At 32.4% G+C, this 24,999-nt stretch overlaps 1 protein-coding gene and 2 long non-coding RNA genes across 5 annotated transcripts; 1 reads left to right on the top strand and 2 right to left on the bottom strand.

Moving 5' to 3' along the window:
• Positions 1 to 5,573: 5,573 nt before the first annotated feature.
• On the top strand, positions 5,574 to 6,687 carry LOC134276453 (uncharacterized). Its single transcript, XR_009994050.1, has 3 exons — positions 5,574 to 5,908; positions 6,253 to 6,347; positions 6,630 to 6,687. It is a non-coding gene; the product is annotated as an uncharacterized LOC134276453 (long non-coding RNA).
• Positions 6,688 to 11,729: 5,042 nt separating this feature from the next.
• LOC134276452 (uncharacterized) lies at positions 11,730 to 19,873 on the bottom strand. 3 transcript variants are annotated; one of them, XR_009994049.1, is made up of 7 exons: positions 19,302 to 19,873; positions 17,630 to 17,778; positions 17,235 to 17,291; positions 17,013 to 17,147; positions 16,802 to 16,900; positions 16,643 to 16,690; positions 11,730 to 11,849 (listed from the first exon to the last, which is right to left on the bottom strand). XR_009994049.1 is itself a non-coding variant. In XM_062758705.1 (6 exons), exons 1-5 carry the CDS (start codon positions 19,328 to 19,330, stop codon positions 16,830 to 16,832), a joined length of 441 nt encoding a protein of 146 aa, XP_062614689.1. In that variant the 5' UTR covers positions 19,331 to 19,873; the 3' UTR covers positions 16,350 to 16,690; positions 16,802 to 16,829. The 3 variants fall into 3 exon arrangements, 2 of the variants coding, with proteins under 2 accessions (XP_062614690.1, XP_062614689.1); XM_062758705.1 differs by lacking the exon at positions 11,730 to 11,849 and having other exon boundaries at positions 16,350 to 16,690; XM_062758706.1 differs by lacking the exons at positions 11,730 to 11,849; positions 17,235 to 17,291 and having other exon boundaries at positions 16,343 to 16,690.
• Positions 19,874 to 23,181: 3,308 nt separating this feature from the next.
• On the bottom strand, positions 23,182 to 24,654 carry LOC134276451 (uncharacterized). Its single transcript, XR_009994047.1, has 3 exons — positions 24,552 to 24,654; positions 24,019 to 24,066; positions 23,182 to 23,263 (listed from the first exon to the last, which is right to left on the bottom strand). It is a non-coding gene; the product is annotated as an uncharacterized LOC134276451 (long non-coding RNA).
• Positions 24,655 to 24,999: the final 345 nt, after the last annotated feature.

Below are 24,999 nucleotides of genomic sequence, written 5' to 3'. Positions count from 1 at the left end.
TTTGCACAGTGAACACTCATCAAGTCCACATTTTATAATTACATTATGATCATTTCTGCAAAACTTTGTACTTCCTTGAATCTTATTTCTTTTTATTTAACTGATACATAATTATACATTCATTTATTTCTTTTCCTTGAAAGTATCAATGATTTGGTAATCAACAAGTATATATAATCTTACCTGTCACCCAAAGTATTTTTTGTATTATTTCTGCCATCAAAGAATTCCACATATTGTTCAATCTGTTTCCTAGTCCTATAAATCTGCGTTCAATTTTGCAAAATGTTCTTATCGGAATTCAGGGAAATAAATTCTAAAACATATGATAAGCAGAAGAGAAGAAACTCGTTGGGGGTAGAATTCAAAACGCACTCTCATGAAACAGAGTTGAAACAACAACAGGAATCAGACAATTTAAGTTCGTTCTTTTTTCTTTTTTTTTAATAATCATACAATTATCTTTTCCAAATATTGACAATAGTCTTTGCATAATTATCTGTTGTTTTTTTTAAGAATTCATGGTGCATAAGGTTTTCATGTTCATTTTTTTTGGTTTTTAGTTTAGTGTTTTTGTCTCTGTTTTAATTAAATTCATGCTTGTTTTTGAAAATTATTATTATGTTTTTTATTTTGTAGGAAAAATTATGATTTAAAGACTTTTTTTCAAATAAGTTTGATAGTAATCATTTGAGTGTAAAAGTTAACCCATTAACAAAGGGTTATTCAACATATACTCTATTTAAAAATAAGAAAGTTACATGTCTTTAAATTTCACTTTCATACGTATTTTTAAGCTATAAGAATTTCCTATTAATTGATTCGTCGTAAAATACATTTTAATACTCTGTAAACAATATTTCCTATTTACACATTTTCAAAACCAAGCTGTCAGATAAAAAAACCATTATATATGATTCTAATAGTATGTATTTCCGCATTTTTATTAGTAATGTAATTTAGTAAATGTTTAAAAGAAGGAAATTATTATTTATTTACTGAACTTTAAAAATTGGAAGTACTTTTGAACACAAATATTACTGCTCTCAGTCTTCAATTTGAATTTTATATTAATGTCTTTTAACCTGTTGATGATTTTCACATTCCCTTTTAAACAAAAATTTCAAAAATTACTTTTATTAGGTTTGCTGAAATCAATGTACGTTTAACGTTACCTATACGTCAAAACGTACGTGAGTTGGAAGAATTTTTTTTTCAAACACATGCGTCTCCACTCATCTACATGAATTACTCAGTATTTTGCTGGAAATATTTGTAATAATGTACCTGTTTCTGGTTAAATAAACATTTTCAGTAAATTTAAATCAGTATCCAAAATGATATTTTGATTGAACTCAGCTTCACTATACCTAACAGAAGGCGTAAATATTGTTCATCTGTATGGAATGTAGTTTTGGGGTGCTTAAAATAAGAGCAAATCTAAACAGAAACATAAAAATAATGTGGAGTAGTTTTTTTCAAAGCGCCAATTTCTCCGAAACCTACACGCGCGGGAGATTTTTGACAGCCTTAAGTTAGTGTATACTGTAAACCATATTTAATTTGCGAATACTTAATCTTGCGATTTACTGGGGATAAACTACCTTTCGAAAATTAATTTTCTCGATCAAGCCTGATCTGTTGTTATAAATGTAATAGACAGACGTCAGAGACTTTAAGGATCGGTACGTGGCGAGAAAAAGTCGCGATGACGAGGCTCTCGCAAATCTTGCGAAAAATTCGTACGCGAACAAAAGTTGGTTAAAAGTAAAACATTCTCGATTGTTAGATCAAACAAGGAATCTTGAGAATCAGTTGCAAGAGTTTTCTGTACGATTTTGATATATAACTTATCCTGTTTCTGAGTTTTAATTCCAATTGATACACATTTTGCACCCATCCGCCTTTTCTTCTTTAACCTTTTAATTACTAGCAGAAACAGCAAATGGGTTTTTAGGGTTTATTAGTACGATTCAGTGTAATACAGTTGTCAAATGGTAAAACGGTTTTAAATTTATCAGTCCACTAAATATTAATATCACAAAATTAATGCAAACAAACTGAATTCAACAAAGAATTTTCATAGACTGACTCACTGGCAAACTCCCTCACATCTTATCTTTGACATCGCCGCCCATTAAACATTATTACCTGCATATGTAGTAATGTAACATTATTACTTGCATCGTGATCTTGCATGTATTGAGTTTTTTTTTATTGCTCCGGATTATTTCTGATAAGTGAAAATGCTTAGACGTCGCGCACGGTGTTGGTGTCAAAATGTCGAAAATTACTATTGCGGCGGCATTTGTGCTATTTCCATAATTTTAAAACAATTTACTATATGAATACTATATATCATTGGGTCGGTAATTGTAAACTAAATACATTTTAACAAAAATATTGATTTGAAAATTCCATTTATCAAATTTATTAATTCGACTATTCAATCAATTACGTCAAAAACGCATGTAGATCGGTAACAGGGGAGTCGCACTCGCAGTAAGAAAATGTTCATCATTTCCATAAAACAAACAATACAAACATAAAATTCAGCAGAAAAGTTCAAAATATGATGTAAATGATGTAAAGTTTTACATTGTGATATTGTTCAATCCGAATGCTGTGAACGCGTTGTTCAAAATGCAAGACAGCGATGTAGATAAGCTTTATCCGAAGAAATATGGAAGGAATATGAAATGTCATCGGTAACTTAAAAAAATAATTTCATGAGCAAAATCATTTTTGAAATGGCATGTCAATGATCCTTTTTGTGTGCAAGGAACTATATTTGAAATTAGACTGATATTTTGTGTTGATATGTATGTTGGGTTTCTGATATTAAGCCAATTTATTGTGGGAACATTAACTAAGATGGTGTGTCACAAAGTTTGGAGGTTCAATGTCTCAAAGTTTTTAAGATTTGTCATATGGCAAATTTTGTAATGCTGGATGAAAAATTGATAATGAAAATTATTTTAAATTCTACAAAATGTTGCCATGTTATTACAGAAAAGATCTCTAGACAGAATTTTAACTTGCGGTACCTTAAATTTTAATAATAATTGCCGTGTTACATATATGTACTACATGTAGCTATACGTCACAATTGAATTTAACGACAAAAACGTCACGTTTAAATGCTACACTCCAGCAATGGTCTACATTTTAAGAATTCGTTATTTTAATTTGGCACCAAACAAAGTTAAATACAAAATGTGCAAAATCAAAACTTTATTTAGATATGAAAATGAATTGATTCTATAAAGCAGTGTTTGTTTTACAGGCTTTTTACAAAGTCAACATAAATGTCACGCATTGTCCAAAAGTAATTAATCTGACTATAATTGCATAAATGTGGTAACATTGATCATATGTGTAGTCATTGAAAATAGACATATTGAAAATTAAAGGATTTTTATGAAATGTGCATCTTTTAAAAAAGTTATTGGTATATTCCAAAATAATTTCAATAGAGTGGTGACAAAATCCTAACAAAAATTAAAAGTCAACATAAATGTCACAGAAGTAAAAATGTGGCGTTCAAATGACGTTATTAGGTTCAATGCATAAAATGTTATGTAAAGCGTCAAAATATGTTTCTCTATCCAAAACTTACTCTTTTATTGCTGGTGAGCCTGATATGGATAAAAGAAAAACATACCAATAATGATTAATTAGAAGAATAATATAAGTTTTAAAAGTTGTATTTATGTATAAATGTAAAACATGTGCAGTGTATACCTGTACACTGTTGTACACTGTATCGGTATATATCCTTGTCAGAATCTGTACAAAAGTACCATTCAGACAGAGTTCGAATTAAGACACGAGAAAAAAAAAATCACACAAACCAAAATTTATGCAAGGATATGATAGTTAAGTGTGTCAACTCTATTTTATGCTGGTATAAATTGTTCTATACATGGCCAGTTTACATTGAATTGTCCAATATTGAATAAAGGTATATGGGGTTGTCGGAGGTGAGTACAAATGTATCAGATTTTCATTACAAGATTGGATGGAAAAAAATAATTCAATGCTAAATCAGCAACATATCTACAATCGTACAATTTACTGAAAACAAAGGACAGGTTCTAGGGCCTACTGATATGATATCATATAGAATTGTTTTGAATTTATCTCAATAAAATAAAAAGCATGTAAATTTTAAATGCGCTGAAGAACAAGTTTCGTTATGTCTACCAAGTTTTTTTTAATGAGACAAACCATGCGTGTATTTTCCTCTCCAATATACATGCAAAAGGGTGCAGAGGATTTAATTACACGTGTTTTCAATTACTTGAATTAATTAATTGGCGGCATTACTGGGTTTTTATTTTTTCTCCATAAAAATTGTTAGCAAAAAAGTAACGTCGAATACATTTTCTAGAATTTTACGTAAAATAACGTCATTTTGACGTTACCGAAACTGACACCAACACCGTGCGCAACGTCTTAGGATTGACTGAATACACTCAGTATATACTCCGATCAAACCAGTTAAATGTATTTTGAATAAAAATTTAATAAACTTTGTTCTGAAATCAATTTTTTTTAAAACAAAAAATAAATCAGGAAAATTGTGAATACATGTATTTTTATTATATCTACCGTTTGTATAATGTTTTTTTTTATATTTGGCACATACCGTTACAATTTTGATTTAAAGAGACTTTATTCATGTTGGCCACCAATATTACTGTTGCTTCATCCACTTGCTTTTTTGCTTCTTCCTTTGAAAGATTTCTTGAATTCATGGATTTCTCTGGTTTTACGGAGACACTGCAATAGTCGTCACTTTGAAAAGATTTCCTTATTTTCCTTGTATCTGTGGTTGTTAATTTCTCAAACTTTTGACATTTGTTCTCACCCTTTCTAACCTTTTCTTGACTACTTTTTTCATTTTCCTTCGAATGTTTACTTCTACTTTTTTACTTGCGTTCTTCTGTTTTTGAGAAGGTTCTTTCATTTCCTCCGCATACCTCTTCAGGAGATATTGTTCCTTCCATTTGACCCGATGGAACGTGGTTTCTTTCAGATTTGCTGTCGGTTTTTCCGTCTTCACTCTCTAGATGTGAGTAAAATACAGGCTCACAAAGAACATTTTTATTTGCCTCCGAGGAATATCTTCTTTCATTTTGGCAATTCCTCCTGAAACTGCTGAAATTCCCTTTTCACGCTGCTGAATATCGTTTGTTTTACATTCAAAATCATTATCTTTATCATCACAACTTTCTGATTTCTGTTCAGTCTTAGGTATTGTCATTTTTGAATCCTTGACTTGTAAGCTTTTCTTGTCATTTTTACTCATAATCTCCTCATTTAATAGTTCATCATCATCTACAGTTGTGTCTAGATCATCCAGCTTCTGTTTGCTATATATATCTCCTCATCCTGGTTGACCGTCACCGCCATTTTCCTTACTTTCTCTACCTGAGTGTACTCATCTTCCGTTGATCATCCCTAATGTAGATTTTCCAAAGGGTTTGGAAAAGTTTTGGAATTCCATGGAATTCCAATCATTTCTATACCAAACTCGAAAAGTATGTCTGGAAGTTTATGGAATATTTTGGAATTTGAAAAAAAAAATGGACTTAGACATTTTTTGGTTTGGAAAGTAGTGGAATTCTTTGGAAAAAATGATAAAATGAGAAACTTAGCCATTTTCTGCACTGGAAAACTGTAGAAAATTACTTAGAATTTTTTTAACTGTCGACTAATAGTACAATAACATCGGGATCGAAGTCGGGCTCGATGAACAATTAATTTAAACAACACGCCGAAATTCAAAAATATCAAATGCCATGTTGATGTTGCACAGAAGAAAAGTTGGAAAGAGAGTGTCTAGAACAGGGGAATCATGATTAGCTTGGGATGGAAGAAGATGAAAACATTTTAAGACCCGGTAGGTACAATATTGTACAGTATTTTATGTGCCCTTGAATGAAGAACGCTTCTGCTACTGTTCATTAGTCTGGGCACCACACATAAACTGCCCGATGGTGAAATCATTAGTGCACTATTTTAATTTTGTAATAATTATTTAACAACTCTAAACATATCGTTAAGATCATGGATTTCAACCCAAATTTCTTCGTTTGGGATCGAACTGATGTAAAGAATTTTACCTGTACCTTCCTTTGTTCAAGATATAAACATTTACAGAGTATGATGTACAATGTGATTAATTATATATCTTTTAATGCATGTTCATGATCATTTTCAGCTTTTATTTTAATTATTTTATAGTTGCTGCATTGTGCCTGAGATCCCCAAAGCGCTGGCGTTTGATAACTTGGTGGATGTAGATGCTTAGCCAATCAGTCACTAGGCTTGTGAATATGGTGAGATTATAACTAGCTCAAATTATTATTCAAATCAAGTAAACTAACTTTGATTTTATTAATCCATGTCTATTAGTATTAGATTAGAAAAAAAATATTACAACTTTGCCAAGGTAACAAAATTTAAAGGTTTATATTCTTAACACGCTTAAATTCCTTATTCTAATAATTTAAAACAATGAATTCTGACAGGTAATCTAAACATGCTAACTGCAAGGGCATGCATAATTATTTTAGATCAAATAGCAATCATCTACTATGAAGTATACATGCATTTTACAGGAATCCGGATGCTCAAAAGGAGAAGAGCTGTATGAAAAAAAAAACAAAAACAGTGAAAAAGGTCAGATTTCTTAATTATTTTCTATTGTTTTGTATAGCTTTAGTTTATTATTTGTCATATACTAGTATTTATATGGTTATCAATGATGCATCTTAATGGTCATCTTTTCTTTCAGAAATTGTGCAAGGAAAGTTTGAAGTGTCTGTGGGTATTATCAACATCCAACTTTTTGAGCGTTCGTACTGAAAGTGAATCCGTTCCTGACACCACTTATCTGTCAACCCTCTAACATGACCATTTACTAATTTCATGGGATATCAGTGAGGAAGTGATTCTCTTGCAAACACGTCAGAAGTTTTGGATCTTCATTAATCGGGATCTTTGGCACGTACACTGGGGGAAAATAGTATCTGTTGATTTTATGGGATCTTTGTATCAATATAGTTGTGTAGTACATATTTTTTGCATTTAATACATGTGTTTGTCACTCTAGTCATTAACTTTGAAATTGTACCAGTACATAAGCCACTGGCAGTTCATTGTAAATGTATACCCTGTTGAGGTTTCAATAGCCTCTTCAATTCCATGGCCAATGTCATTTAATAAAACTAACTTCTTATTTTAGAAAATGTAGACTGGAGTTTACTAAATACATGTATATCATAACATGATTATCTTTAATTTAACCAAGGTGATTCTCCAGTAATCATATTTTTCTCTGGATATTTTTGTAAATAACCTTAAGCATTGATGTAAAAATACTTTCAGTGAGAATACATTTAAAAATGTGCTTAGATTGTACACCTGAGAGTATATGCAATATTAGTCTCAAAAAACATTGTAAAAGAAACAATGATTTTTTTATTTTGAAAATATAGAGTTGATCTATGAAAAATTTTGATGTTATTAAGTTTTTTTTTAATTATGTGGCACTAATTATTTCAGTTTTCATTGTACATGTATTTGGAATTTGGAATCCTGGAATTCCATGGATTTCTATGGAATTCCTTAGATTTACAAATATCCTGGAATTCCACGGATTTCCTCTGCAAATTTCCATTCTGGCATTGTTCCGCTCTTTTCCAGGCTAGATTCAAAATTCCAAATCATTCCGAAAAAAGTTCCGTCCCAATACTCCGGAGAATTCCTAAGAATTCTGCGGAACAAAAACTCCATGGAATTCCATGGAATATGCCTTGGAATTCCATGGAAGTTGCGGAAAATCTACATTAGGGATGCCCTAATGTAGATTTTCCAAAGGGTTTGGAAAAGTTTTGGAATTCCATGGAATTCCAATCATTTCTATACCAAACTCGAAAAGTATGTCTGGAAGTTTATGGAATATTTTGGAATTTGAAAAAAAAAATGGACTTAGACATTTTTTGGTTTGGAAAGTAGTGGAATTCTTTGGAAAAAATGATAAAATGAGAAACTTAGCCATTTTCTGCACTGGAAAACTGTGGAGAATTACTTAGAATTTTTTTAACTGTCGACTAATAGTACAATAACATCGGGATCGAAGTCGGGCTCGATGAACAATTAATTTAAACAACACGCCGAAATTCAAAAATATCAAATGCCATGTTGATGTTGCACAGAAGAAAAGTTGGAAAGAGAGTGTCTAGAACAGGGGAATCATGATTAGCTTGGGATGGAAGAAGATGAAAACATTTTAAGACCCGGTAGGTACAATATTGTACAGTATTTTATGTGCCCTTGAATGAAGAACGCTTCTGCTACTGTTCATTAGTCTGGGCACCACACATAAACTGCCCGATGGTGAAATCATTAGTGCACTATTTTAATTTTGTAATAATTATTTAACAACTCTAAACATATCGTTAAGATCATGGATTTCAACCCAAATTTCTTCGTTTGGGATCGAACTGATGTAAAGAATTTTACCTGTACCTTCCTTTGTTCAAGATATAAACATTTACAGAGTATGATGTACAATGTGATTAATTATATATCTTTTAATGCATGTTCATGATCATTTTCAGCTTTTATTTTAATTATTTTATAGTTGCTGCATTGTGCCTGAGATCCCCAAAGCGCTGGCGTTTGATAACTTGGTGGATGTAGATGCTTAGCCAATCAGTCACTAGGCTTGTGAATATGGTGAGATTATAACTAGCTCAAATTATTATTCAAATCAGGTAAACTAACTTTGATTTTATTAATCCATGTCTATTAGTATTAGATTAGAAAAAAAATATTACAACTTTGCCAAGGTAACAAAATTTAAAGGTTTATATTCTTAACACGCTTAAATTCCTTATTCTAATAATTTAAAACAATGAATTCTGACAGGTAATCTAAACATGCTAACTGCAAGGGCATGCATAATTATTTTAGATCAAATAGCAATCATCTACTATGAAGTATACATACATTTTACAGGAATCCGGATGCTCAAAAGGAGAAGAGCTGTATGAAAAAAAAACAAAAACAGTGAAAAAGGTCAGATTTCTTAATTATTTTCTATTGTTTTGTTTAGCTTTAGTTTATTATTTGTCATATACTAGTATTTATATGGTTATCAATGATGCATCTTAATGGTCATCTTTTCTTTCAGAAATTGTGCAAGGAAAGTTTGAAGTGTCTGTGGGTATTATCAACATCCAACTTTTTGAGCGTTCGTACTGAAAGTGAATCCGTTCCTGACACCACTTATCTGTCAACCCTCTAACATGACCATTTACTAATTTCATGGGATATCAGTGAGGAAGTGATTCTCTTGCAAACACGTCAGAAGTTTTGGATCTTCATTAATCGGGATCTTTGGCACGTACACTGGGGGAAAATAGTATCTGTTGATTTTATGGGATCTTTGTATCAATATAGTTGTGTAGTACATATTTTTTGCATTTAATACATGTGTTTGTCACTCTAGTCATTAACTTTGAAATTGTACCAGTACATAAGCCACTGGCAGTTCATTGTAAATGTATACCCTGTTGAGGTTTCAATAGCCTCTTCAATTCCATGGCCAATGTCATTTAATAAAACTAACTTCTTATTTTAGAAAATGTAGACTGGAGTTTACTAAATACATGTATATCATAACATGATTATCTTTAATTTAACCAAGGTGATTCTCCAGTAATCATATTTTTCTCTGGATATTTTTGTAAATAACCTTAAGCATTGATGTAAAAATACTTTCAGTGAGAATACATTTAAAAATGTGCTTAGATTGTACACCTGAGAGTATATGCAATATTAGTCTCAAAAAACATTGTAAAAGAAACAATGATTTTTTTATTTTGAAAATATAGAGTTGATCTATGAAAAATTTTGATGTTATTAAGTTTTTTTTTAATTATGTGGCACTAATTATTTCAGTTTTCATTGTACATGTATTTGGAATTTGGAATCCTGGAATTCCATGGATTTCTATGGAATTCCTTAGATTTACAAATATCCTGGAATTCCACGGATTTCCTCTGCAAATTTCCATTCTGGCATTGTTCCGCTCTTTTCCAGGCTAGATTCAAAATTCCAAATCATTCCGAAAAAAGTTCCGTCCCAATACTCCGGAGAATTCCTAAGAATTCTGCGGAACAAAAACTCCATGGAATTCCATGGAATATGCCTTGGAATTCCATGGAAGTTGCGGAAAATCTACATTAGGGTGCCAGGGTTGTCCAAGTGGTTGACCTTACGTTGTCGTAGTCAGTATTATGAGACATCTGTCTGACAATTCGTGTGTTGCTCTCCTCAGAGATGCATCCCTCGTTTGAAGTCCTTAAATTTGACAAAACCTTTGAATTTGAAGAAAGATCGTAGAAAAATTCTTTTTCTTCATTATTTGTCTTGTAGATGCATGTTATTGCTTCCGAAATCGGTCTATCCTCTCTTTCATTGCAATTTTTCCTACTTATTTTTTCAACTGTCTATTGACCTGTCACTTAACACACTTACAAGTACAATAAGCGAAAATAAATATTCCATAATCATAATGGCATTTAAAGTAAAAGAAGTGAATTATTCATTATGTTTAAAAACCAAAACGAAAGTAAAAAAAAAGGCAGCCAGGCTTAAAGGCACTGAACACAAATCAGTAAATACACGTGATATTAACAATAATCAACAGAACAAGCACACCACCAACGAAAGGCAGGTAGGTGGTACATGTCTCAAGCAGATAGAGCCATAAACAATCCAGTGCTGTAAAAATATAGCATTGAGCATTTATATTTTAATTCAAAGCGTCTTTTAATGTAAGGATGGATTTTACATAAAAATGACTATCAAAAGAAGGATATAGAGGTAACGAACAGTATTCAATCTCAATGTCCATAAAACAATACAAATCAAGAGCAGAGCAAACACGGACCTAAGAAACATTAGAGGTGGGATCAGGTGCCATGGAGGAGTGAGCATCCCCTGCTGACCGGTGACACCCGCCGTGTGCTCATTGTCATGATCGGGATATAACGAAAAAATCCGTCGTCAATTCAGTGTAAATATAATTGACTAAAATTCGTATGAAAATCGTCAGTCAGCATTTGACTCAATGATAAATTGTATTTGCTGACAAGGTCATTGTATCGACTATAGAACTGACGAAGTGATGACTTTAAACGAGACTGCTTATATTCTTATTTTATCAACTTGCTTGTCAATAATTTACCTCGTTTCAGAAATTGTTCATGCGTAGAGCATGCTCTTGCGTATCGAATCAACTGAGATATATACACTCCGTATGCAGGTGATAAAGGTATATTGCTGCATAAGTAAGGGAAGTTGACGATAGAAAAGTTAAAGTCGTCACGTTTATCACACAATTACACACGTCATGTTGATTATCTTAATGTCTACTTTATGCCGAATATAACCACCATTTGATGTTTCTATACTCTTAATGTGAATGTTTAGATTTAACTTGTGATTCTGTTAATTATCTTTATAAAAGTATTTCACTTTCCTCAAACAAAGAAAATTAGCATTCAATTTCTGAAAAAGAAAAATATGTTTTGCTTTATAAACTACTTACATTTGATTCAAAGCAATTGAAAATTAAGTAAAATATTTTTCAGTTTAAAAAGCACACTTTATTAAAGCTACGTTTAATATTTGTCGCTTAGAAATGTTTAGTAGAAATCATCATTTATACGTCAAAATATGTTTTTATTTTACCCCATAGCTTCTCATATTGATCATCGTTATTCGTAGTGGTGGTGTTATCAATACAATCAGTCACTGCCATAGTACTTCAAATCCAGGAAAATAAAACTCAGAAAGGCATAAAAGAGCAGGATGTTTAGAATTTTGAACTTTTAGTCATGCAAGGAAGTTGTCCGTTATTAAAATTGTCTGCAAATTAATGATATTTAAATTTTTTGTAGTGTACAATGCTATGTGTATTAATGGAAAGTTTCCATTAATACACATTGGAAACAGAGATATTTTGTGATATAGAAGGTGATATTCCTGATTCAAGCAATTACCAAAACCTAATGCATTAGATTTTTACCTTATGTATACGTAATAAAAAAATAATGTAACAGATCTTTTAAGAACTTGTATGAGTAAAATATATGGAGATAAGAAACAGTATTCAAGCTCAAAAGCAACCTGGCTTTATTATTAACGTGATATCTTTATCTTTTCAATCGCCATCTTTCTTTGCTTATGCAGCAGTATACCTTCAACGCCTGTATACAAAGTTTATATATCTCAGTTGATTCTATACGCAAGAACATGTTCTACGTATGTACAATGTTAAGGTGGTGAATTGTTGAAAAACAAGTTTATGAAACAAGAATATTAGTAGTCTCGTTTAAAGTCATTATTTCGTAAGTTCTATGGTCGATACAATGACCTTGTCAACAAATACAATTTATCATTGACTCAAATGCAGACTGATATTTTTATACTATGAAACTCAAAAAACATCAGAAGTGGGATCTGGTGCCTTGGAGGAGTGAGCATTCCCAGTCGATCGGACACACCCTCCATGTGCTTCTTGTTATGATCGGAAAATAACGGAAAAATTCCTCGTCAATTCAGAGTGTAGATAATGGACTAACAACTAGAATAAAAACGTCAGTCAGTATTTGACTCAATGATAAATTGTATTTGCTGACAAGGTCATTGTATCGACCATAGAACTTACGAATTGATTAACGACGTATTTTCCCCATTATTTCCCGATGATCACAAAGAGGACTCGGCGGGCATAACCGGTCTGCAGGGGATGCTCACCCCTCCATGGCACCTGATTCCACCCCTGATGTTTTCCGTGTTTACTCTGCTCCTATTTGTATTATTTTATGAACCTTTTAGCTTGAACACTGTTTGTTATCTCCGATATTGTTCTGTAATTCATCTATTGTGTATCTTAATGTCGAGCTGAAAGCCAGTATTTGTGTATTCTTCTAAAATAAACTGGATGTAATTGGTATACATTGGACTTCTAACAAATTGTTAAAAGATTTAAGCTCTATGTCCAAAACCACAAAGATACTTGACATCATTCACATACACAAGCATCTTTTAATGAATAGTTTCGTATTTCGTAAGTGTACAATCAGAATGCTTTATGCAATAATTCAAAGATTTCCGCCACTATTGAAAAAGTAGTTCTTTTTGACATATTCCTGCATGTTTGAACTTGACAGATTAATAAAATATAGACGAGTAAATAATATTGACCTTAATTGATATAAAATATAGAATACTTCAAACACCTAGAGTACCAGGAAGACCAAATCTTTTGTTGTAAGTGTTCGAACAGACGCCATCTAATTTTATGCAAATTAATATATCACTCGCACCTTCAATATATCCACGATATATTTTAGTTAAATATAAATCATATATCATTTCCTTCCTTGTTCCCCTTTTATAACGGTTTTCAGAGTTGTGTTAAAGAGCTGAATTTACTAGTATCATGTTTTTATCCTCTTTTATTTCCAAAGAGTCTGAAATCCACAATACCGCGTACATTGAACACCGAGAACTAAATTACAATATTTAAAAAATTTCGTCTTAGCCGAATTACATGTCTCAATAAAATAATTTTTCACATTGGTATATCTACATTTCCATATATAAATAAAACTAAATGTCTAAAGAAAGTATAAATATGTCTGCTATTGTTGGAATAGAGCTGTTTATGAACAGGTCTATTTCTGTTACGTATGCATAGTGTATAGAACTGCTAATGACTGATTTGCTTTAAATGTAAAATTGCAGTTTTAACAATGGTATTGATACTTTTTGGTGTGCTCTGATTAAGATTGCTTTGGTACAACATATTTGGACCCAAAGAACGCGTTGCTTTTGTCTTGTACGTTAAGAATACTTTTCTGTTTTAATTAAGAATGAGACCCCAGTATTACATTGAAGCATTGTTCTTCAAGTTGCATCTTGTACCTCTCAGTGGAAATAAGGATTACAAAGATAGACGACTCGCAAACTGCAAAAAACACACATCATTTTTAAATGTTTGAATGTTTCATTAAATATACTTAAATTGAGGGTTTTTTCTCGGTGCTATGTTCATATTGCGTTTTATTCTCTGTGTGAAATAATATATTTTCAAAATAGATAGATAAATCTAAGTGGCTTTTAGATACATAAATGTTAAATAGAAAACTATTAAATGAATAATTCAATTATGAATAGAGTTTTGTCCGGTCTGTTAATACAGTATATATTGTATCATTTTCAAAAGCAAATATGATTCATGATATGTAGAAGAAATGAGCATTATGAATAGGTTTATGTATGTAGCTGTGCAAATAAGGTACTATTTTTTCTATATAAAAAAAACATCAGTGAAAGCACCTTTATATGAGGAAGTCACACCATGTGTTAAACAGCTGTCCTTATTAAAGACAGGTCTTTTTAATATATGTGTATGTTGTCTTTGCAATTGGTTATTACGCACCAACTGAAATACATTAATAAATCTCACTCAAAAATCTATTGTCTCAAATTGTAAGCTCTTGAATTATTGCTTGAAAGAATAATCAGCAAAAGAAACTCTCTCAAAAACCTTATCTCTGTTTTGAACAAAATGTTTTTCCTAGAATATTTTGTCACAAACCAGTGTGTGCGAAAAAGCTAAATCCACGAATGGGCTAAATCGGCCTAATTATTGTAGGAAAATTAAAGTGAGGCGAAGAAGAAAATTATTTATGGAAATATTATCCTTAGAAATCAAACTTGAATAGTTTACGTCAAAATTTCCATTTGATGACGTCATATTTGTGCAGAAAACGTTTAAACATGTGCACTTTGCAACTTTTTATCAGAATAAAGTTTTTTTTGTCTTTGGTTCAAATTTTTGCTGTGGCCACATCCTTTGAACAAAATAAAATATATACTGTTAAAAAGAAAATCAAAAATGAATAGGGCGTAATTTTATTTTGTTCGAGGGGTGTGGCCACAACGAAATTTATACTTTTTGTTCGATTCAAATCTCTTCGCACCGAACATCAAAATGGAAATAATGAGCTTTCCTCCAAGCATCCTTTAGGATGTACAGGATGAGGGCCTTTCTATGTAATGATCCTGAGGCGCAAAAATGGTATCATATAGCATTTTCCTTCGAGCCAGCGAAGCGAACCCCATGTTTAAAGAAGATAAAATATCTGTATGACGTATGTATTATCTGAGTACCTATAGTATATAAGGCACAACTCCACGTGCCAAACCATTTCTTAAAAGGAATGTTTGTGACAACTCCACATATAACTTTGGTGGGAATTTTGTATCCATGCAGTATTATGGGATGGGTATTTGATACCCTTTTTGAGCCTCAGGCTCATTACATAGAATGGTTCTCATCTTGTACATCCTAAAGGATGCTTGGAGGAGGGTTCATTCCATTATATGCCTAATAAAATAAGAACGTGATTCACAAATGTTGGCCCAACAATGGGCCAATATTTTACTCCAAAAAATCTTTCAAATTAGTGGTGACATGCTAAGAACAGTGGCCCAACGTTGGGCCAACGTTGTGTTCCAAACCAACCTCGGGCTCTGAGTCAAATAGTGTAATGTTGAAATTGACCCAACATTGGGGCAACGTTGTAAACCGAACGCCAACCGTCGGCCAACGGTCCAACCATAAGCCAACTTTGGGCCAACGTAGTCATGCTATCTGGGATAGAGGAATATGAAGATAAGAAACAGTAACCACATTTTAAAATAACGCAAAAATACATAAGGGGAACGTATTTTCTTTGCCCCGGTAGTCAAAACGTATTTTGAGTAACTTTAATTCAATTGCTCAGCGTAAAGAAACAATAGCGTCAGTTTCATCCCCCTCCCAAGGAAAAACAAAGTGATGTTTGGCAATGTTTTTGTTGTATACATGTACTTATCTTAGACAATTGAATTTTACATAACGTTAATCAAAATGTTCTACAGAAAAATTATATTGTAATAATCAATGTCATACGTATTTTTTCTGGAAGCGTTTTTTTTTTTAATGAAAATCCATAAACAACAATACATAGCTGTGAAACGCACAAAACAAATGTAGGATCAGGTGTTTTTGAGGCGTAAACATCCGTCATGAGCGCAATGTAAAGATCAGATGGACCGAACACCTAGTACCAAAATTCAGAAAAAAAGAAATGTTTTATAGTTACGGGATCATTCAGTATTTGCATTTTCATATTTGTCATCTTTCCAATTCACACAGGAGACGGAAAATAAAATCTGACATTTCAAGAATCATGTATATGGAAGATATTGAAGATGTAAATATGATTAAATTAAACAAGGATAATCGTCAGTTAAGATTAAGGAACATGCATCCTCTCCCCAAAACTCTGTTCAATATTTTACGTCGATGCTAGGTTTATAGGAAAGGGCTGAAATTCGAAGATAACGATCAGTGATAATGCTCAAGTGTCTATTAGAGAGTACACACTGCAAGCAAATAGGATATCAAATAATCTAGTTGAGTATTTGTGTACTGTTTTATACCCATTGTGCACTTGAGAGGGTACAGCAGAGGGTACAACAGACGTATGTGTAGAAGTACCTTCTTTATAGTTTTCTTCAAGGTAAATAATGACCTTGAACTCGCCATCTGAAAACAAAATGGAAATGATAAATTAATTTTTAACTACAATAGACAAAAACACTGGTTTGTACATTTTGAATTTCTGTCAATTACAAAGCAATTAAAATAAATTCATACCAGATTCCTTGCATCAATCATTGAAAGACTAATTACAAGAAGCGTATTCTGTAATTGAAGCTCCTCTATACACTAAGCGCTTAGTTGGCACAGGGAATTCTGAATAGAATTAAGAATTATATTTTTATTAAATGCATACATACATGCATGAAAATGAAATGAATACATGCATGCTTTTATTCATGCACGATAATTATAGTTTAGTTTGTACCTTCCACATCACTTGACCAGCTGTCTTCAATCATATATTTTTGTCCTGGTGTCAATTCCTCAAAAGATGAACTAATCTCATTCAGTTTTACAGGACTCTTACAAAACTGGCAATGTTTTTGATGGAAAGCACAGTCTTGAAACAAAAATGTAATTATACATTGTTCTTTATTACGTCATTTGTTTGGGGAAAAGGAATTGGTTGCATATGATTTTGATTTACCTGTCAGTGAACATGTTTCATTTTCTTCTATTCTTAGACTTTGCAAAGTTATGACACCTTCAAAATATACATAAGAAAAGTAAAACTTAAAGTTTTGCACATATTCTACTCCGTTTATCATTAAAATTTGGTTCTTGAATTTAACGTTTATTGCTTTTATTTTTTATATAAAGAATATCGAGAAAATGTTTCTTAACTTCTTTTATAAATACAAAAATGGCGAACAAGGCCCCTAAATTGTACATGTACATGTGTATCAGTATGATAATGAAAACTAAGTAATTTTTCAAATCTTTGTTCTATTGTCAAATTTAGGCAAATGGATAAAATCAAATCGTAACCAGAGATATCATTTGTATTTTACTTTTTAAAGCAAGGTAAATGAATTTCATTACCCCACGTCAGCTCATATTTGGCTTTTCCCAGCCATGTATTATTCTCTTCAACGTCATCCTCAGTCGACATTCGCTGATCGTTGTTTGCACAGATTTTGAAGGACTTAATCCATGTCGTATCTATTGAGAGTGCGAACCCTAATAAATAGCTGAGAAAAAGCAACAAAAAATTTTCAGTTTTAGGAATTAGGAACTATTTTGTAATACTCTCAACTATTTACAGTAAACATGGTCAACCATGCTTAAAACGAAGTTAAAGGAACAGAGGATTTTTCTTTGCTAAGAACGTTATTCGTAAAATATGTTAATTAAGCTAACAATTTTAATCTAAAGTCGAGGGGAATAAAAATCACTTCGCTGTAAGTATAAGATTAATTAACCGTGTTCACTATAAAGATGTTTTATTGTATTTTCATATACAAATAATCAATCATCTTCGAACATTTATTTCATAAATAGTGAACAAACGGGTTGCAATATAAATGTTATGATCAAACATGATATTAACATGTCTTCATCTTTTGATTTTATTTTAATTGTCAGCATCACATTGTAGAAAGGACATATGCCAATAATAAATATTATCGCAATACATTAAATTACTTTAGTATGTGTTGCGAAATGTCAGCATGATCTAAAATATTCTTACTGATACCACACCCAATTTTATCTCAATAATAAGGTTGTTGTAGTCCTTTAAATTATTATTTACTATTTGATTAAAGCATGTATATGATTATGACGAGTATTCATATGAAACACACTGAAGGAAATCATCGAACAAATGAACTTACAGATAATAATACTATCTACGTTTCGAACAACGCAAAGCTTATATGTAAGACTCTAAAGTGCAATGGTGACGCCAAAGTCCGATGGTCTCGACAAACCCCTATGGCTCGATGTCTTTACGGACGCCAAGGAGTGATATTCACACCAAAGTCAATAGCTCGTTTCCAATGAGACACATTGCGCTAACATACAATGGTTTGATACGCCAAAGCCCGATGGTACGGACCGGACGGAGGAACAATCAATGTTTATGACGTCACAATAGTCCGACGCCATGTCATTGTCCTGCATTCAAAATCCAATGAATCAGTATTGTTTTTTGTTTTGAACATATTTTATTGTCAACATGTCAAAGGAATTGTACACAAGTTCCAAAAACTTAGATATTCCTCTCCCATACATAAAATAACTAGAGATATGAACTACGGTTAGTCCTTGCACACCACTCGATTGATAAGGTTTAGTCCTTGAACACTATTGGATGGATAATGTGTTTGTTCGAACCCACCCGAGAGATTTTTAGGTTGGCTTAGTCCTCAAATGATTTGGATTTGTCCAGCACCCGCCCAAGATATTTAGGTTAAAGTTACTGAGAATTACGCTATTTCGACTAATAAAGGTTTGTCTTGTGCCTACATTCAAAAGATGATGGTTAATTTTTGCATTTAATATTTTTTGAATTTATTTTAAGCAATCGGGCCTTGGCATGGCGCGGCATCGCATTTTTTTGCAGTAGTACTATGACATCATAAACGTTAATTGTTTTCCGAACCATCGGATTTTTGCGTGTCAAACCACTGGAGCTTGGCGCAGACCATTGTACTTTGGCGTAACCATCGGACTTTGGTGTCCTACATACATTAAAGAAGTATTTACAAACCTGGCAATTAGAAAATTACGTATTTCCATTTTTCCATTGAAAATTCAATCATCTATTCTTTATTCAATATCTCCTCATTTATGCAAAATTCTGTTCGAGTACAAATCATAGTTCTCACTCAATGTTATTTCCTGTTCTGTATGACATTTTCCAAAAATACACTTACGCCTAACGATTTGAATAAAAGAAGGATATGGAGATAACGAACAGTATTCATTATCAAAGTCCATAAAAAATACAAAATAGGTGCAGAGCAAACACGGACCTCAGAAACATCTGAGGTGGGATCACCTGCCATGGAGAAGTGAGCATCCCCTGCTGACCGGTCAAACCCGCCGTGTGCTCCTTGTCGTGATCGGGATATAACAGAAAATCCGTTGTCAATTCAGTGTATAAATAATGGACTAACAATTAGTATGAAAAACGTCAGTCAGCATTTGATTAAATGATAATCTGTATTCGCTGACAAGGTCATTTTATCGACCATAAAACTTACAAAATATTAACTTTTACTTTCCAGCATGGATCTGGGTGACTTAATGGCTTAAGTTGACATAATATAAGGTTGATACAGACATAATATACTTTTATATGCTTTGCTATAATTTGCTCATACTTAGACACTTTACCATAAATTTATTTGATGGTGAATTTTGCTTCATTATGACATACATATTTGTATTTTACTGCACTCTACGAAGTGGCATTTTACTACACTGTATTGATATTTCATCAAATCAATCTACTTTTAAAAACATTGACTAAGTGAACTACCTGAAGACGATATTCTTACTTAAAATACTATACGCCATACATTGTACATACTCGTACAACAATATATCTACATTATCCATACACTCAAACACTGTCTGATACTTTTACTTTTATCGTATACACATTACATGAGGAAACCTATTACGAATAAAAATTTACAAGAAAGTTCTGAACAAAGTTCTGTTTCCATCTCAGGTACTTGCAGGAAGACTTTTCTTCACCACACTCATCGATTGATTCATTAATCTGTTCTGAATCTATAACTGACATAATACATTTTACTGTCGGTTCACAAAGTTTCACATAACTTAATTTAAAATAAAATAACTTAAGGTAGCATCTATGTCGGAAAGGTCTTTGTCACAAGATGTTCAAACTTTTAAAAATGATAAATTAGGAAATCGTCTTAACAAGATTGACAGGGAAAAGAAAGGAAAATCATAATTAAAGTGAAAAAGAGATCGAAGAATAATAGCTAAAAACCTTAAAAATAGATTATGTTCCCAAGATTTGATAGAAAACAATGGCAAATAAAGATTTTGATTACTGTATAGCAGGTTAAAATCGCGGTCGGAAAAGATCGCGATTTGTTCAATTTCCAGCAGATCGCGGTCGTTTGAATTCGCGGAAAGGTAAAAAAAAATACATTTTTTACACAGTACTTACAAGCATGTTTCTTTACGTATATATTATGTGAACTGTTATTTACAGTCTCTATCTTACGAAAGTCTGTTCATGTATATCGCGCATATCAGTCAGGAAAGGCAAGTCTATGTATTGTGTCAATTTTGAGCCCGATTGAATAATAACGAAAGACCGGACTGATCCCAATTTGAAGTCAAAATAATGTTACGCATTCAGAATTTTTTTTTTGTTTCCGAATAAATAAAATAAATAAATAAAAAGAAAATATATAGAGTAGTCAAATTGTTGAACTTTTAATCATATTATTGAAATAAATTAATTGTCTTTACCCTGTTTACTACGCATGTGCCTTGATTAAAGGTAATGACTGAGTGATTCGCACTGTTGAAAATATACAAGCTTGTTTTGTTAGATAATTATATTGCACGTCTACTAGATGGCAAAATTACCGTAATCTTTAGCTATAGAAATTAATTTAACACTTTATAATATAGCTTTAAAAACATCAACAACTACGTGTTTGTAATTGATCCATACAGCGATACACTCGCATAATTATAAAGACTGTCTACATCTAATCACAGATGATAAATTTCAGTTTATCCTTATAAATCTTTTCAAGAATTTATTCACTGTATGTTGAATTCGCGGAATTTGTTTTTCCGCGAATATAGCGAATATTAACTCCGCGAGTTATTTTCCTGCTGTACAGTATACTAAAATTATAGATTTCTTTAAAAAATAATAATACGGAATCAGCACAATATCAAGAATATTTGTATGACTTTGTTGCTGATAAAATTTAAATTATTTACGTTTTTCTACTACGCGTCAATACACCAGGATGTTAAACATCTAATTGACATTTTTATTCACAGTATTTTTTTTACATTTCTTTTCGTATTATTTCTTGTACTAATCTGAATTGAAAAATCCAAAAATAATTACAAAACAAGAGGCCCATGGGCCACATCGCTCACCTGAGCACTAAGGGTAGGAAAAAGTAGAAAATGGCTTTTTATTGTAAAGTTTAAATCCAAAAGTAGTCCCATGACCAATCATGGATATGCTATTTTTTAAAAAAATGATTTTTAAAGAATTTTCCTCTGTATATCTTTAAAAACTCTGGTCGGCCATTTTGGCCCCGCCCTACCCCTGGGGGTCATGATTTGAACAAATTTGAATCTGCACTACTTGAACATGCTTCCATATAAATATGATGAATTATGGCTTTGTCATTCTTGAGAAGAAGATGTTTAAAGAATTTTCCCATATATTTCTATGTAAAACTTTGGTTGGCCATTTTGGCCCCGCCCTACCCCCGGGGGTCATGATTTGAACAAACTTGAATCTACACTACCTGACCATGCTTCCATATAAATATGATGAATTATGGCTTTGTCATTCTTGATAAGAAGATTTTTAAAGAATTTTCCTATATATTTCTATGTAAAACTTTGGTCGGCCATTTTGGCCCCGCCCTATCCCCGGGGATTCATGATTTGAACAAACTTGAATCTACACTACCTGAGCATGCTTCCATATAAATATGATGAATTATGGCTTTGTCATTCTTGATAAGAAGATTTTTAAAGAATTTTCCCATATATTTCTATGTAAAACTTTGGTCGGGCCATTTTGGCCCCGCCCTACCCCCGGGGGGGGGGGTCATGATTTGAACAAACTTGAAACTACACTACCTGAGCATGCTTCCATATAAATATGATGAATTATGGCTTTGTCATTCTTGAGAAGAAGATTTTTAAAGAATTTTCCTAAATATTTCTATGTAAAACTTAGGTTGGCCATTTTGACCCCGCCCTACCCCCCGGGGGGGGGTCATGATTTGAACAAACTTGAATCTACACTACCTGAGGATGATTCCACATGAGTTTCATCTTTCCTTGCCCAGTGGTTCTTGAGAAGAAGATTTTTAAAATTTTTCCTATATATTCCTATGTAAACTTGGGTCGACCATTTTGGCCCCACCCTAGCCCCAGGGGTCATGATTTGAACAAACTTGAATCTACACTACCTGAGGATGATTCCACATGAGTTTCATCTTTCCTGGCCCAGTGGCTCTTGAGAAGAAGATTTTTTAAAAATGCCATTAATTTTTCTCTAATTCATAATTATCTCCCCTTGGAAAAGGGCGTGGCCCTTCATTTGAACAAACTTGAATCCCCTTTACCCAAGGATGTTTTGTGGCAAGTTTGGTTGAAATTGGCCCAGCGGTTCTTGAGAAGAAGTCGAAAATGTGAAAAGTTTACGGACAGACAGACAGACGGACAGACGGACGCCGGACAAAATGTGATCAGAAAAGCTCACTTGAGCCTTCGGCTCAGGTGAGCTAATAAAATCTAATTTATTTGCTAAATGGTTATCGATATTTTTAACTATTTCTCTTTTACTTTTTCCAGTAGTATCTGTACATGCTAACGTTTTAACGATAATAGCTCATCCATATCGTAGAATCACCAACAATTTTTTTTACGCTGCGATCCTCATCTAATGCTTGATGTGTATTTAGTGCCGTCCAAGACCTGAGTAATTTCTAAGGTATCCGAAATACTAACGACTTCATAAGGAATGCAGATTTTAAGATACGAAACAGATTATTTAAAATTAAAGGAAGAATACAGCAAGGAATAAAAACGGCCTCCCTCCAAATTGCAAACATTCCGTCATTAAACCAATACAGTAAATATACATTTGAATGTGATGGCCAAATATGCATTGTACAGTATTGCCCTTTTCACATTCTCGACTACATGCATATTATGTTTTCATTGAACTAAACGTTATTTAATATAATTATTACAAGAACTGTCTTCACAAGATGGATACGTCAAACAGTGCTTACAAAAACAATTTTAAAAACAGCATAAATAGGGAAAAGGAGCAGTATTCGACTAAAACATTGAATCAGTACACACGCTTTTTTATGGGGAGCTTATTTTATTCCGTCAGGTAGTCAAAACGTTTTTCTCCACACGTTCAAACTTTGGTTAATTTTGAATGAAGGTCATTTTGATTCAATTTTTTGTTTGTTTTCAAATCAGACTGATTATAAGTTGAAAGATATTGAACATGTAAATATGTATTAAAAAAGTTTTTTTTCAGTTAAAGTGAAGAAATACATATTCTTTTGCTTACTTATGTTTAACATTTTACATCGATGCAAATTGTATAGGGAAAACTGATAAAAGATCTGTCTATTCCAAGAAGCTAGTTCAGTATAAGTGTACCTTTGTATCTTCTATGGTCTCATGAGAGAATGCAACGGACATAGTAGTACCTTCGTTATCAATTTCCTCAAGGTAAATAATGACACTGAACTTGCTATCTGAAAACAAAATGGAAAACATAATCGAAGTGGACAATATCACTGGTTTGCACATTTTGAATTTCTGCCAGGCAAAGTAATTTAACGAGGTAAATTATTGACAAGCAAGTTGATGAAACAAGAATATCAACAGTCTCGTTTAAAGTCATCATTTCGTAAATTCTATGGTCGATACAATGACCTTGTCAGCAAATACAATTTATCATTGAATGAAATGCTGACTGACGTTTTTCATACCAATTGTTAGTCCATTATTTATACACTGAATTGACGACGGATTTTTTCCGTTATTTCCTGATTATGACAACGAGCACACGGCGGGTGTGACCGGTCAGCAGGGGATGCTCACTCCTCCATGGCACCTGATCCCACCTCTGATGTTTCGGAGGTCCGTGTTTGCTTGCTCTTATTTTGTATATTGTTTAATGGACGTTGAGATTGAATACTGTTCGTTATTTCCATATCCTTCTAGAATATATTCTTACCAGATTCTTTGCATCCATGATTGAAAGACTTATTACAAGAAACATGATTATTCTGTATATGAATCTCCTCTATACACTAAGCACGTAGTTGGCACAGGGATTTCTGTTAAGAATTTTATAAATATATATCTTTATTCAATTTATATACATGTATACATATATGAAAATGAAATGAATACATGCAATTATCGATCCATGTACTCTAATTATAGTTTTAATGTATACTTTTCACTATTCCTGACCAGCTGTCTCCTATTGTATACTTTTGTCCTGGTGCAAGTTTAGTCCTTAATTCCTCAAAGGATGAACTACTCTCATTTAGTTGGACAGGACTCATACAAAACTGACAGAGTTTTCCTGAGGTACCACAGTCTTGTTAAAATACAAAGTATTAGATAAATACCCCGGTATTTTGTTTAATGAAATCATTTATCTAAAAATGAGTTGT

The sequence above is a fragment of the Saccostrea cucullata genome, unplaced genomic scaffold, assembly GCF_032062105.1.
Source record: "Saccostrea cucullata isolate Sc308-1 unplaced genomic scaffold, CSIRO_AGI_Scuc_v1 ctg6889, whole genome shotgun sequence".
Lineage (NCBI taxonomy): Eukaryota > Metazoa > Mollusca > Bivalvia > Ostreida > Ostreidae > Saccostrea > Saccostrea cuccullata.
The sequence above is the reverse complement of the archived record's forward strand: the minus strand, read 5'-3'. Positions and strand labels throughout refer to the sequence as shown.